The following is a 14,329-nucleotide window of genomic DNA, read 5'->3' on the forward strand; positions in this document are numbered from 1 at the left end:
TCGGAAGAGCTAATTAAAATTTGAATTAAAAAGGACTCAATTACTCCCAATCTGTTTCTCACTCCTGTTTCCATCCTAAACAATAGGCTGTTATCCTTTCCTTCTACCTCTCGGCCTTCCCATTCAAAGCATTAATGTAATTTCCAACGCCAAACTACACCAGAAAACTCCCTCTCCCCTACAAGCATTCCAAGGGACAATTTTCTGCAATTGAAAGAGTGGCATAATTTTTGCAGACTGAATGGAAATTCTGCGATGGGCTAGTCAATCTGCATTTAGTTTCCCCATTGTTGAGGCCACACTGAGACAAAACATAGTATCCTCAATATCAATAAAAACAAAATTCATTATTTCACCTGCAGTGAGGGAAGAGGTAAACGGATAGATTTCACACTGTTTCAATTGTATGGGCTGGTACATGGGATACATGTATTGATAGAGATAACATTAATGCTTTGAATGGGAAAGCTGAGGAGTAGAAGGAAAGGACAAGAGGAACCTATTTAGGGTGGGGAAATTCACCTTTTCACCCATATTATATTTGTCCTGTTTACAACTTGGTTGGTACCATTGGAAGTGGTTCTGTCAGAATACATGACCAAAACAGAAACTGAGCGAACGCAATGGGGTCCTGGCAAGAAGCAGAATGGGAGACAATACTGTATAGCCAGGGTGTTTGGGATTTCATGGGCGTTTAACTTATTCCTGACTTATCTACTGAAATTGAGATAAAATGGGGAGAAGAGGCAGTAGAGCCAGATAAGGTCAAGCTTTTCATTAACTGCCATCTTATCCAGTGCACAATGGCACAACAGGAGTGGGATGTGAGATTTCCACCTGATCTTGCATCCTAAACATGTCATTTCACTTCCACTTTTGCTTAGAAGCCATGGTAACAATGTATAGCAACTGTAAGTATCATCTACAAAATTAACTGCAGCAATCTTCAGCACCCCATAGAAAAAGATATGGCTGGCTATCAATAGACAATAGGTGCAGGAGTAGGCCATTCAGCCCTTCGAGCCAGCACCGCCATTCAATGCGATCATGGCTGATCACTCTCAATCAGTACCCCGTTCCTGCCTTCTCCCCATACCCCCTCACTCCGCTATCCTTAAGAGCTCTATCCAGCTCTCTCTTGAAAGCATCCAACGAACTGGCCTCCACTGCCTTCTGAGGCAGAGAATTCCACACCTTCACCACCCTCTGACTGAAAAAGTTCTTCCTCATCTCCGTTCTAAATGGCCTACCCCTTATTCTCAAACTGTGGCCCCTTGTTCTGGACTCCCCCAAGTGGAAAAAATCCATGTGTATATGACACTTTACCCAGACTTGGGAATGTATCATGGTTGTTTCATCGGCAGTGGTTTAAAATACTGAAATAATATGTTGAAATCCAACATCGTGGGAGTACCTTTACTACATTTCTTTAAGGCCAAATAAAGGGGAGGCAATAAATGTCTTCATTACTGTATTGCCACTTTCAGGGAGTTCTGGACCTGGACCCCAAGATCCCTCTGCGCATCCATGTGGATGTGGAAATGGAGAATTCGAAGTTAAATGATATCAACTGTATATAATGTCTAAATTGGTATATTCTTGATTTATTTCTTTTAGTGTACCTTACTCATTTGGATTATGCTGATACTGAGCGCATTATGACAGACAAGCTTCACAACCAGGTGAATGGTACTGAGTGGTCATGGAAAAATCTGAACACCCTCTGTTGGGCTATTGGTTCCATTAGTGGCGCTATGCATGAGGAAGATGAGAAGAGATTTCTGGTAACGGTTATCAAAGTAAGTGAATTGACAATTGCTGATATGACTTCACAACTGATATTCCTAATAACGTTTAAACTTCATAAAGTCATACAGCCTTGAAACTGGCCTTCCAATCTTACTCGACCAAACTATTCCCATTTGCCTGCACTTGCCCTGTATCCCTCTAAACCTTTCTTATCCATGTATCTATCCAAATGTCTTTTGATTGTTATTGGTTCTACCTCTACTACTTCCTCTGGCAACTAGTTCCATGTATCCACTACCCTCTGTGAAAAAGTTTCTCCTTTGATTCCTATCTTTCCCCCCCCCCTCGCCTTAATCCCAAGCCGTCTCGTTCCTGATTCTCCTCTTCTTCTTCTTCTTAAGCCCTTGGCTCCTCTAGGGAGCATAGGCCATTGACAAATATCCTCCACCTCACTCGGTTGTTGGCAGTTCTTTTGAGATCTCCCCAGTTGAGCTCACTCCCAGACATTTCTGCCGAGACACCTCTTCTCCAGCTGTTCCTGGGGCGACCTCTTTTCCTTTTTCCTTGGGGGAAAAAGGACTTGCCGGGTGATGTTTGTGGCAGGTTTTCTGAGGGTGTGTCCAATCCAACCCCATTTTCTCTTTTGAATTTGTAAGTCAATGGGATCCTGGCTTGTTCTTTTCCACGGGTCCACATTGCTTACTTTGTCTCTCCTCCAGATGTTTAGTATTCTCCTGAAGCAGGTGTTAATGAATGTTTGCAGCCGGTTTGTTGTGCGTTTTGTTGTTTTCCATGTCTCTGATCCATACAGCATTACCTGCTTCACATTTGAATTAAAGATGTGTATTTTGGTTTTGATTGAGATGTAGTTTGAATTCCAAATCTTCCTGAGCATGTTAAACACCACCCTAGCCGTATTGATTCTGTTTTTTATGTCTGCATCTGCCCCTCCGGTGGTGTCCACAACACTGCCTAGGTATGTGAATGTCTCTACCTCCTCCAGGGCAGTGCTGTGCATGAGGATAGGGTTGCTGGTTTTGGAGTGGATCTTCATCACCTGTGTCTTTGCTATATTGGGTGTAAGACCCAGCTTTGTTGCAGCTTCTAAGAAAGAGTCTGTCTTCTCCTGCATTTGTATCTGTGTGAAAGGAGAGCTAAACATAGCACAAAAAGTAAGGAAATTTGTGTTTGGTAGATTATTTCTTTGTTGTAACAATGCTTCTTGGCAATACATCTTATACCGTTGGAAAGCCTGTTTATTTCCCTTTTAAATGGTGCCACATTTGTAAGGAACATGCATTTGTGGGATGAGCAGCAGAGCTGAGTATGTGGGTTGCGCCCATGAAAAATCTGCCAAATCTTCTCTGCCAATGCCAAACAGCTTATTCTGCCATTGACTCTTGTTCGGTGTTGTTTGGTGGATTGGATGATTGAAGTCTGAAGAAACAAGACATATTGGCAATTTAACAATTTATTCATTTAATAAACAGGAGCCTCAGTAGCGTGTGGAAGAACCATACACAGCCACAATAGCCTGGCACCTCCTCCTCATGCTGGTCACCAGCCTGGTCACACACTGTTGTGGGATGGCATCCCATTCTTCAACCAGCATTTGTCGCAAGTCAGCCAACGTGGTTGTGTTGGTCACTCTGGCACGAACAGCACGCCCAAGCTGATCCCACAAGTGTTCAATGGGGTTGAGGTCAGGACTGCTGGCAGGCCATTCCATCCTCTCCACTCCCAAATTCTGGAGTTGTCTCTGAGAAACCCTGCTCTGTGGGGGCAAGCATTGTCATCTTGGAGGATAGAGTTCGGTCCCAGACTGTGGAGATATGGGCTTGCCACTGGTTGCAGAATCTCATCTCGATATCTCTCTGCATTGAGATTGCCTCCAATGATGACAAGCCTCGTTTTTCCAGTGAGGGAGATGCTGCCCCACACCATCACACTGCCTCCACAAAAAGATGTTACTCTATCGGTGCAGCAATCAGCATAGCGTTCTCCGCGTCTTCTCCACACTTTGACCCTATGATCCAACTGCCGTATGCAGAATCTGGACTCATCGCTGAACATAACGTTCCTCCACATGTTCAGGTTCCAGTGCACGTGTTGCCGACACCAGCGCAAACGGGCCTGACGGTGAAGGGCAGTCATGGCAGGCCTCCTGGCAGCCCTATGAGACCGGAGATCGGCTGCGTGCAGTCTGTTCCGAATTGTCTGGGCAGAGAGCCGTCGGCCATATCGTCCTGCAAACCTTGACTGCAAATCTGTAGAAGACAGCCTACGGTTCCTAAATGCTGACAGGGTGAGGAAACGGTCTTCTTCGGGTGTCGTCTTCTTGGGACGCCCACTTCGCGGCCTGTCTCTGACATCCCCCGTTATATGGAACTTGGCCTTCACTTTGGAGATGGTACTAGGGCTCACTCCAAATAATGCTGCAACTTGGTTTTGCGGAACACCAGCTTGAAGTTGCCCTATCGCACGGGCCCTATCCAGATCAGTCAAACGTGGCATGCCGACTCTTGGAGCAGACACCTACTGACCACTGTAGCAGGGTCCATGCTCACAGATGCTGCCAATCAGGCACCTGATTGTCAGCACCTGGGGGTACCAGAAGCTCAAAACAAGAGTCAATAGCAACAGCAGAATAAGCTGTTTGGCATTGGCAGAGAAGATTTGGCAAATTTTTCATGGGCGCAACCCATATACTCAGCTCTGCTGCTCATCCCACAAATGCATGTTCCTTACAAATGTGGCACCATTTAATAGGGAAATAAACAGGCTTTCCAACGGTATAAGATTTATTGCCAAGAAGCATTGTTACAACAAAGAAATAATCTACCAAACACAAATTTCCTTATTTTTTGTGCTATGTTTATGTCGTCTGCAAAGTCAAGGTCATCTAGCTGTTCCCACATGGTCCACTGAATTCCATTTCTTTTCCCTTCTGTTGTTTCCATCATGATCCAGTCAATTGCCAGGAGGAACAGGAATGGTGACAGTAGACGTCCCTGCTTGACGCCCGTCTTGACACTAAAGCTGTGGGAGAGCTGGCCTGCATGCATAACTTTGCATGAGGTTCCATCATACGAGTTCTTGATTAAGTTTATGATCTTGGTGGGAATTCCATAGTGGTCCATTAGGCGCCATAGTGTTGTCTGTCTAAGCTGTCAAACGCTTTCTCAAAGTCGATGAAGTTGATGTACAGGGACGTATTCCATTCAATAGACTGTTCAATGATGATGCGTAGTGTTGCTATGTGGTCTGTGCATGAGCGATCCTTCCTGAATCCTGCTTGCTGGTCCCGTAGCCTCTAGTCTACAACTTCCAGAAGACAGTTGAGGATGACCCGGTTGAGAATTTGACTGGGTACAGAAAGTAGGGTGATCCCTCGGTAGTTGTTACATTTTCTTGGGTCACCTTTTTTTGGCAGTTTCACAATGTATCCCTCTGTCCATTCTGTGGGTGTCTTTACCTCTTCCAAAATTCTCCCAAAGAAGCTTTAGAGCATGTCTGTTGATGAGTCTTTATCTACCTTAAGGGCTTCAGGTGGAATATTGTCAGGGCCACTGCACCCTCCTGATTCTCCTACCATGGGGGAGAAAGACTACGCATGTTCACCCCATCTGTTCCCCTCACGATTTTATGCACCTGCTTTGCCTCTATATAGCTGTGCATATAGCTGTACACCTCCCTATAGCTCAAGCCTCAAGACCTGGCAACATTCTTGTAAACTTTCTCTGCACTCTTCAACTTAACAACATCTTTCTGATAGCTGGGTGACCAAAACTGAACACATTACTCCGTTTCGGTGCAAGTGTAACATAATGTCCCAACTTCTATACTCAATTACCAGACTGATACAAAGGCCTTTTTTTTACCATCCTTTCTATGCGTAATGCCATTTTCAGGGAACTGTATCAAGTCAGAGATGCCTCTGCACTACACTAAACACCACCCAGGGATCACAATATGCAAGAGCTTGCACTTATCTGAATTAAACTCCATCAGCCATTCCTTAGCCCACTTGCCTGGCTGATCAACATCCCATTAATTCTTGATATCCATCTTCACGATCTACAATACCACTATTTAGTGTAATCTACGAATTTACTAATCATAAATTGTATGTTATCATCCAAATCATTGATATAGGTGCAAACCGCACCAGACCTAGTACCAATTCATGAGGCACACCACTCGTCGTAGGCCTCCAGTCAAAAAAACAACTGTCTACTTAAACCCATACTGACAATCCCTAATCAACCCCAGTCCTTCTCAATGCATGTACGTCCTGTTCATCCAGTAACATTCCTACCACAGATGTTAGGCTTAGTGGTGTATAGTTCCCAGGTTTTTCTTTGTAGCCCTTCTTAAATAGAGCACAACATTAGCCGCCCTGCAGTCTTCGGGCATCTCACCCATGTCTGACAATGATTTGCATACCTCTACCATGGATCTTGCAATTTCTTCTCCAGCTTCTCAGTCTTTCTATGTGCCGAATCAGGCCAGGGAGCTTTATTCACCTTCATACATCTTGGGACATCCAGCACTTCTTCACCTGTAATACAGACTGTTCTTGTGGTTTCCCAAGTTCCTTCTCTTCATTACTTTCTTTGCAGTAAAAACAGGCAATAAATAGACCTTGCCCTTCTGTGTCTGCACACATAGACGACTACTTTAGGTTCTGAGAGGCCCTATCATGTATCTAGTTGCCCTTTTTATCCTTAATATAGTTATGATATTTCGATTCTCCTTAATATCTGCCAGAGCTATCTCATGCCCCCCTTATGCCCTTATAATTTCCCCAAGTATGCTCCGAAGTGGCCTATTAAAAAGATACCAGCGATTTGGGTAAGAATGTACAAGGCGTGATTAGAAATTTTGCGATTGACACTAAAGTGGGTGGTATCGCAGATAAAGATGATGGTTATCAAACGTGCAGGTACATAGTTCCTTGAAAATGGTGTCACAGATAGAGTGGTCAAGAAGGTGTTGGCACATTGGCCTTATCACTCGGGGTGCTGAGTGTAGAAGTTAGGAATATGTATAATATAGTTATACCAGACATTGGTGAGCCTCCATTTGGAGTATTGTGCTTAGTTTTGGTCACCCTCCTATAGGAAGGTGCTGGAAAGAATGTAGAGAGATTTACGAGGATGTTGCCAGGATTAAAGGGCTGGGCTTTAGGGAGAGGGTTGGGCAGGTTAGGAGTGCAGGAGGAGATGGAGTGATCTTATAGATGTGTATCAGGTCATGAGGGGAATAGATAGGAAAGATGCACAGTTTATTACCCAGAGTAGGAATCAAGAGCCAGAGGACATGGGTTTAAACTAAGAGGGAAAAGATTTAATAGGGATCTGGGGAGCAATTTTTTTCACACAGTGGGTGGTGACTCTTTGTTTCTCAGCTCCACCCATATAGCCTCATTGGGTGATTCTTCTGTAATGTCATCTTAGATTATTACTGTGATGTTCTCTTTAATCAATAAAGCAACTCCCTGTCCTCTTACCCCCATCTCTGTCTTGTGTGTTGCAGCTGTACCCTGGAACATTAGGTTGCCAGTCATGTCTCTTCGCCAGATTTCTGCAATGTCGATGTGTCCTAGTTGCACATACTATCCATGCCCTGAGTTCATTTGTTTTGCCTGTCAGGCCTCTTGCAATGAAATAAATGCCATTTAATCCAACTGTTTTTCCTCGCTCCCTGCTGTGTTCCTGCCTATCCAGTTTACTGAACTTGTATTGACTTCCAGTCTCCCACTTGCTACTGCATTGGATTCCGTCCCTCTTCCAATTGAGTTTAAGCTCTCAAGTGACACTTGCAGCACCTGCCCACCAGGATATCGGGGTCTCCCTCCAGTTCTTATGCAATGTTCCTCTTGTACAGGCCACCTTTTGCCCAGAAGAGATCCCATGTTCCAAAAATCCAAACTCCTCAGCCACACATTCGTTTAGTTTAGAGATAGAGTGGAAACAGACCCTTCAGCCCACCAAATCTGTGGTTTATTGCATTAACACTATCCTACACACACTAGCTACAATTTTACATTTATACCAAGCCAATCAACCTACAAACCTGTATGCCTTTGAAGTGTGGAAGGAAACTGAAGATCTCGGAGAAAACACACATAGTTTACAGGGAGAACGTACAAACCTCGTACAGACAATCACCCGTAGTCAGGATCAGACCAGCGTCTGGCGCTGTAAGATCAACTGCCGAGAGAAAATACCTTCCCTTATCCTACCTTCTACCTCATCTCAGTGTCGCTGAAGTCTCTTGAGCCAATGCTTCAACACTTGCCTCAAATGGAGCACTAAACCTCAACATACAGCCTCTCCCAAAACAGGTGCTCCCGGAGGGCTCTTCTACTAGTGCAAGGGTGGCCAAACTTGCTTAATGTAAGAGCCACATACGATAAAGTTCAGATGTTTGAGAGCCGCAAGACATGAACAAAAGAGCCGCAAGACATGAACTTAAATATTTTTACTAACCATGAACATTAAACTTGCGTTTTATTCCAATGGGGTCTCAATTCATACCCAGTAAATAATTATAAAGCTTGACATTTTTTCCTATTTACCTTTTATATTAACTGTGATGAAAAAAGGAGCTCAGCCAACATATTTCCACGAGCCGCATATTAAAGGTCAAAGAGCCGCATGTAGCTCGCGAGCCGCGGTTTGGCCACCCCTGTACTAGTGCCTGCCTTCCTTGTATACGGGCACTACGTGTGAATAATACAAGAGCTGCCTCATTACTGAAGTGATTCAAATGCTTTTTGAAGTCCTTGAAAGATGGAAAGAATAAATCCACCTGATGTTTCATGTAATCAGTGACTTAGTGAAACGTCAGATGTAGTAATAAAGAATTCCCCTTGATCAGAGGTCTGAGGATATGAATGAGAGCATTACTATTGGCACGAAATGACTACTTTTCATAAACTGCCAACCTATACTTAAATGACTTGATTTTGGTGTTGTGGAAAATTTGATTCTCCGATTTTAGTTTAGAGACACAGCAGAGAAGCCTTGAACTCACCGAGTCCTTGCCGACGATTGATCACCCGTTCACACTTGCTCTGTTTTGCCACTTTCTCATCCACTCCCTACACATTTGAGACAATGTTACAGATACTAATTAACATACAAACCCAGATGTCTTCAGGATGTGGGAGGAAACTGGAGTGCCTGGAGGAAACCCATGTCATGAGGCAAATGCACGAACTCCACACAGCACCCTCAAGGTCAGGATTGAACATGGGTTTCTGGCACAGATGCTGTGAGTTTATTTGCATCACCAGGTAGTGCAAATATCCTACCAATTGCCCATCCTTATTCTTATTAATCTTTTTTTCATTTCCTAACTATGCACGTTAACAAAATTCTGCCTACTGATGGTCTCAAAATGTATACTCCGAGACCCTTTGTTTGCCATCTGTGCCATGCAGTTGTATGTTAGATCTCAGACCATTTCTGTTATACCTATATAATGTTGATGGATCCCTTTACTCACTCTTCCCTCCCTCCCCCCCCCCCCCCCCCCCCCCCCCCCCCCCCTTACTGTAGTAACCCAATACATCACCATTGTCATGATAACCAAGGGTGCCTCCCATTGTATTGGGATGTTGGTGAGCGAGAACTTGAGCAATGGACCCAGGATTATTGGAAATCTTTCTTGCTGTTTTTCCATCTTTCTGTCTCGGACATTCTGTCTGAATTCTGGATATCTGACTTTGCATCTTGCCAAATGCAGAGTCATTCTATAAAAGGTCGTGTAGCAGCTTTTTGTAGCAACTTAGAGTCCTCGTAAGAGCTTTGAGTATAACCAGGTTATTTGAAAATTGAATGTATGATCAATAAGGGTGAAGGAAGCTAGATCTGAAATAGAGCTGGGGAAATGCTGAAATCTGAGTTGTAGAATTTTGGAGGTTAGAGAACTGAGGAAACACACTACTGCAAGATCTACCAAAAGGTATACTCTACTGAAAATGTACGCCTTTTTTGATTGTTGAAGGCACACGGTGTCTTCTTCGTACCATTTGTCTCAATGAATGTTGTTCCGTGGTTTTTCTGACCTCCAGTGCAGGATGACCAGAAATTTCATGTAACTGCACTTTTGAAGACTTTTAGTCCATACTAAAGGTATTCTCTGGCCATGACTCCATTCCTTCTCATGGCAATTGTTTTTAATTGAGCTTGTTTGAAACCTTAAGATCATAGTTGACAATGCCATAGGCTCAGGATCACACAACAAACTCGGGCTACACATTGCAATGTCAGGACCCTTTCAACTCCATAATGTTGGCTGATTGTGGTTCAATAAAGATCCTCATTTGTAATGATATATATTCAACAAATAACTATCACCATAGATTTATGAAGGTTGTAACTGATTAATTGAACTGCATCTTTTTTACATCATGAGTTAACTGAAGGTTGAAATCAACATGTATATTATGTGAATTTTGTATCCAGTTTGTACTTCTAGACAATAGGTGCAGGAGTAGGCCATTCGGCCCTTCGAGCCAGCACCGCGATTCACTGTGATAATGGCTGATCATCCACAATCAGTACCCCGTTCCTGCCTTCTCCCCATATCTAACTCTCTCATTAAGAGCTCTATCCAACTCAATTTGTCTAAAAACGTGTCGGGTTTTGATGTTCTGATCATTTGTTAAGGTCAAAACATTAAAAACCCACTGGCTTCAGAGGTAAATGGATGCAAAATTGACTAGGTGGAACAGCGAGATATTTAACATAATTGCAAGAAAAATTAGAACATATTTGAGAAAGATCCATCCTTTATATATGAAGTTATGAAGATCCATCCATAAATTGTATATATGAAGTTGTGGTCGACTGAGACATTGCCTTTAAAAAGTACTTAATGTGCTGTGACCTCTCTAGCTTTAGACTGAGAGCTGGGATTGACCCTGATGGCTTTCTTAGTGAATGCAGTAAACCAAGTACCAGTCTCCTGTGAAATATACTGTGATTTAATATCGTTCAGACAATTAAAAGCAATTTGAAATACAAAATAAGCTTTCAATCACTCACCTGTGCTTAACTTCAATGAACCACTTCTTAGCTAACTTTTTTCAGGTTAATTTACATCTTTTCTAATTCTTTGAATCCATTTTTAAAAACACACTTGGTGATTTGTGAGAAGTAAAGACAAATTAAAACTTGATTAGCATGGTCACATCAGATTTTTACAAAAGTAAAATATTATATGCTGCATATTTAGAGATACAGAGCGGAAACGGGCCCTTCGGCCCACCAAATTTTGCTCTGACCAGCAATCCCTGTATATCAGCGCTGTCGCACACACACACTAGGGACAATTTACAATTTTACTGAGGCCAAGTAATTACAAACCTGTACGCCTTGAGTGTGGGAGGAAACCGGAGAAATGGGGAGATGTACAAACTTCGCACACAGTACCCGTAATCAGGGTTGAGCCTGGGTCTCAGCTGCTGCCCACCGTGCCGCCCAAAGCTGCGCCACCAATATTTGAAATAAAACAAAAATGCATGTTTAACAATTGTTACTATTTTGGGGTGTTCATCATTTACAACCTTTTCTGAAATTCCTGATCAAGTTTGAATTGTAATGTTTGTATTGTTTTAACTAGGATCTTTTGGGACTGTGTGAACAGAAGAGGGGGAAAGACAACAAAGCCATTATTGCATCAAATATCATGTACATTGTGGGACAGTATCCACGTTTCTTGAGAGCTCACTGGAAGTTTTTAAAAACAGTGGTTAACAAACTGTTTGAATTTATGCATGGTAAGTTTGTATTTCAAAAGGGTGCAGTGCATATTTTTAATAAAAATTAGAGTTAGTTTGATTTTTAATTGGATGTCAGAAGCACAACTGACTTATTTAACCTGTTAAGCTTCTTTTGACCAACTGTTTAATAATATAAGATCCTACATAAAAATTCAAAATATCCTATTGTCCATTTGACCATTCTTTGTGTACTGCAACATCCTCCATGCTTTGCAGTTGCAGGTTTGGGAAAAATTATTGTGAACATCCCCCCAAAAATAGTGATTGATAATGTTGAGTTTCATTATATATGAATAATATATTTGTATATATATAAATAAGCTATTTACTAATATCTTACTAATAAAAATTAAAATCAATTTTCAAAATATTTAAACTCATTACTGATTTAAAATGTCTAGTTTATAATTAATCTTAAATTCAGGCAATAATAAAAATTCATTTGAAGTAAAGCCGTTTACAGGTAAATATGTAGTTTTAAACAGCAACAGTAAGAATGTTACAATAGACATTCACTTGAACTGCAGGAATAAACTATTTCCCAACAAGAAAAAATCCATTGTGGCACTTTTCCATGCATCTATTAGCATGAGCCTATGTAATGTTTTATTTCACCCAAGAGTAGAACTTGAAACTCATGACTATCTGTGCCCCTCAAAATCCTTGTAGCATCGTTTTTCCTGCATTTAAGCCAAATGAGTATGATAGTTAATCTCTGAAATGTAATTGGCTTTCTTAGTCCCTTTCTGACATTTCTGTAGCTTTGAGCAGACTTGAGACATTAGGTCATATATTAATTTTTTTAACTGTATAATTATTTAAAACTTTTTATTATTTGACCATAGAAACTCATGATGGAGTTCAAGATATGGCATGTGATACTTTCATTAAAATTGCTCAAAAATGTCGTCGACATTTTGTTCAGGTGCAAGTCGGAGAAGTAATGCCATTCATCGATGAGATTCTGAATAATATAAATACAATAATTTGTGATCTTCAACCACAACAGGTAAGAACTCTGCTAGTTTCCCCAGTAAGCACATAGAATGTGGAACAATACTGCAGAACTACTACAGACCTAAGATGTCTGGTTTGACCATGATGTCAATCAAATCTAATTCTATCTATCTGCACAAACTCAATTTTCCTCTTTTCTGACTGTTCAGGTCTGTCTAAATGCTTCTTAAACAGAGCTATTGTATCTGTTTCCACCACCTTCCCTGGAAACTCATTTCAGGCACTTGCCACCCTCTGGTGTAAAACAAAAACTTGTAAATTTTCTTTGAACTTCTCTCGTCTCATCCTAAAACTACACCCTCTAGTATTTGACACCTCCATCCTGGGGTGTGGGGAGGTGGGTAGACTGACTGACTATTTTTAAAAAAAAAGCCTATATACAACCTCATAAAAAGACCTCCTAATTTTACATACTACTATCAAATTGCCCGTTGGCTTCCTTTGTAAAAATACTCAATCTAAGTTTATCCGACCTTGTACCTAATCTTCTACAATTCGCGTAACATGCTGGTGAACCACTTCACCCTCTACAAAGCACAGCTGCAACATGAGTTGCTATTGTTTATACTCAATGCCCCGGCGATGGAGGCAAGTGTGATATACAACCACAATGAGTTCCTGACTTTCATACGGCGGCATGGTAGTGCAGCGGTAGAGTTGCTGCTTTACAGCGAATGCAGCGCCGGAGACTCAGGTTCGATCCTGACTACGGGTGCTGTACTGTAAGGAGTTTGTACGTTCTCCCCGTGACCTGCGTGGGTTTTCTCCGAGATCTTCGGTTTCCTCCCACACTCCAAAGACGTACAGGTATGTAGGTTAATTGGCTGGGTAAATGTAAAAATTGTCCCTAGTGGGTGTAGGATAGTGTTAATGTACGGGGATCGCTGGGCGGCACGGACTTGGTGGGCCGAAAAGGCCTGTTTCCGGCTGTATATATATATATGATGATATGATACTCAGCACCCTGACTCGGCATTCCTGACTTCATATTCGGCACCCTAAAGGCAAGTATATTGTACACCACCTCTGCCTCCCTATCCATTTGCATTGCCTCTTTCATGGAGCAATGGACTAAGATCCCATCTGTACATCAATGTTCCTGTAGATCTTGCCATTTCTTGTACTTTCCTTTTGTATTTGACCACCTAAAGTGCAACACCTCACATTTGCTCAGATTATACTCCATCCGCCATTTGTTTTCCCAAACTTTTAACTGATCTCCAATTGCTATATCGTTTGACAACCAACCTTCCTATTCAAAAATTCTACCAATTTTTGTATCTACTGCTAACTTGTTAATCGGACCAGCTATGTTTTTGTCCAAAATCAAAAATTAGATTACAGCGCTGATTTTTGCGGAGCACCACTGGTCAGAGACCTCTGTCAGACCCTTCCTCACTTCCCTCTGTCATCTGTGACAAAGCCAATTTTGAATTCAGCTTGCCAACTCAGTGGATCCCATGTGACTTGATCCTCTATCAGCCTTCCTTGAAGTACCTTGAAAGGCGTAATATTCTGCTGCAGTGATAATGAAGAAACAATGCTACTTTTTCCAAGTTGATATGATGAGTGATTATGAAGTTTACTGGTTGATGTTGTATCTGTTTGATGCTTTTGTCCGTTTAGATGATAGAGGTTGCAGGTTTGGAAGGTGTCAAATGAGCTTTGATGGGTTCCTGCAGCATATTTCTTGGATTGTTCAAGCAGTAGCCTTTGTGTATCTTTGGAGTGCGTGTACAAAACTGTAATCTAACAGTGTGTTACTTT

The 14,329-nt window shown here is 42.0% G+C and overlaps 1 protein-coding gene across 5 annotated transcripts in view; it reads left to right on the forward strand.

Annotated features, from left to right (window-relative positions):
* The window catches only part of LOC144596460 (exportin-1), a 62,408-nt gene that overhangs the window by 31,980 nt on the left and 16,099 nt on the right, over positions 1-14,329 (forward strand). For all 5 annotated transcript variants that reach the window (XM_078404744.1, XM_078404746.1, XM_078404745.1 and 2 more), the window contains 3 exons: positions 1,618-1,799; positions 11,386-11,542; positions 12,391-12,554. In XM_078404744.1, coding sequence (XP_078260870.1) covers positions 1,618-1,799; positions 11,386-11,542; positions 12,391-12,554 — 503 coding nt within the window. The remainder of the gene's footprint in view (positions 1-1,617; positions 1,800-11,385; positions 11,543-12,390; positions 12,555-14,329) is intronic.

Source organism: Rhinoraja longicauda, chromosome 9 (genome assembly GCF_053455715.1).
Source record: "Rhinoraja longicauda isolate Sanriku21f chromosome 9, sRhiLon1.1, whole genome shotgun sequence".
Taxonomy (NCBI): Eukaryota; Metazoa; Chordata; class Chondrichthyes; order Rajiformes; family Arhynchobatidae; genus Rhinoraja; species Rhinoraja longicauda.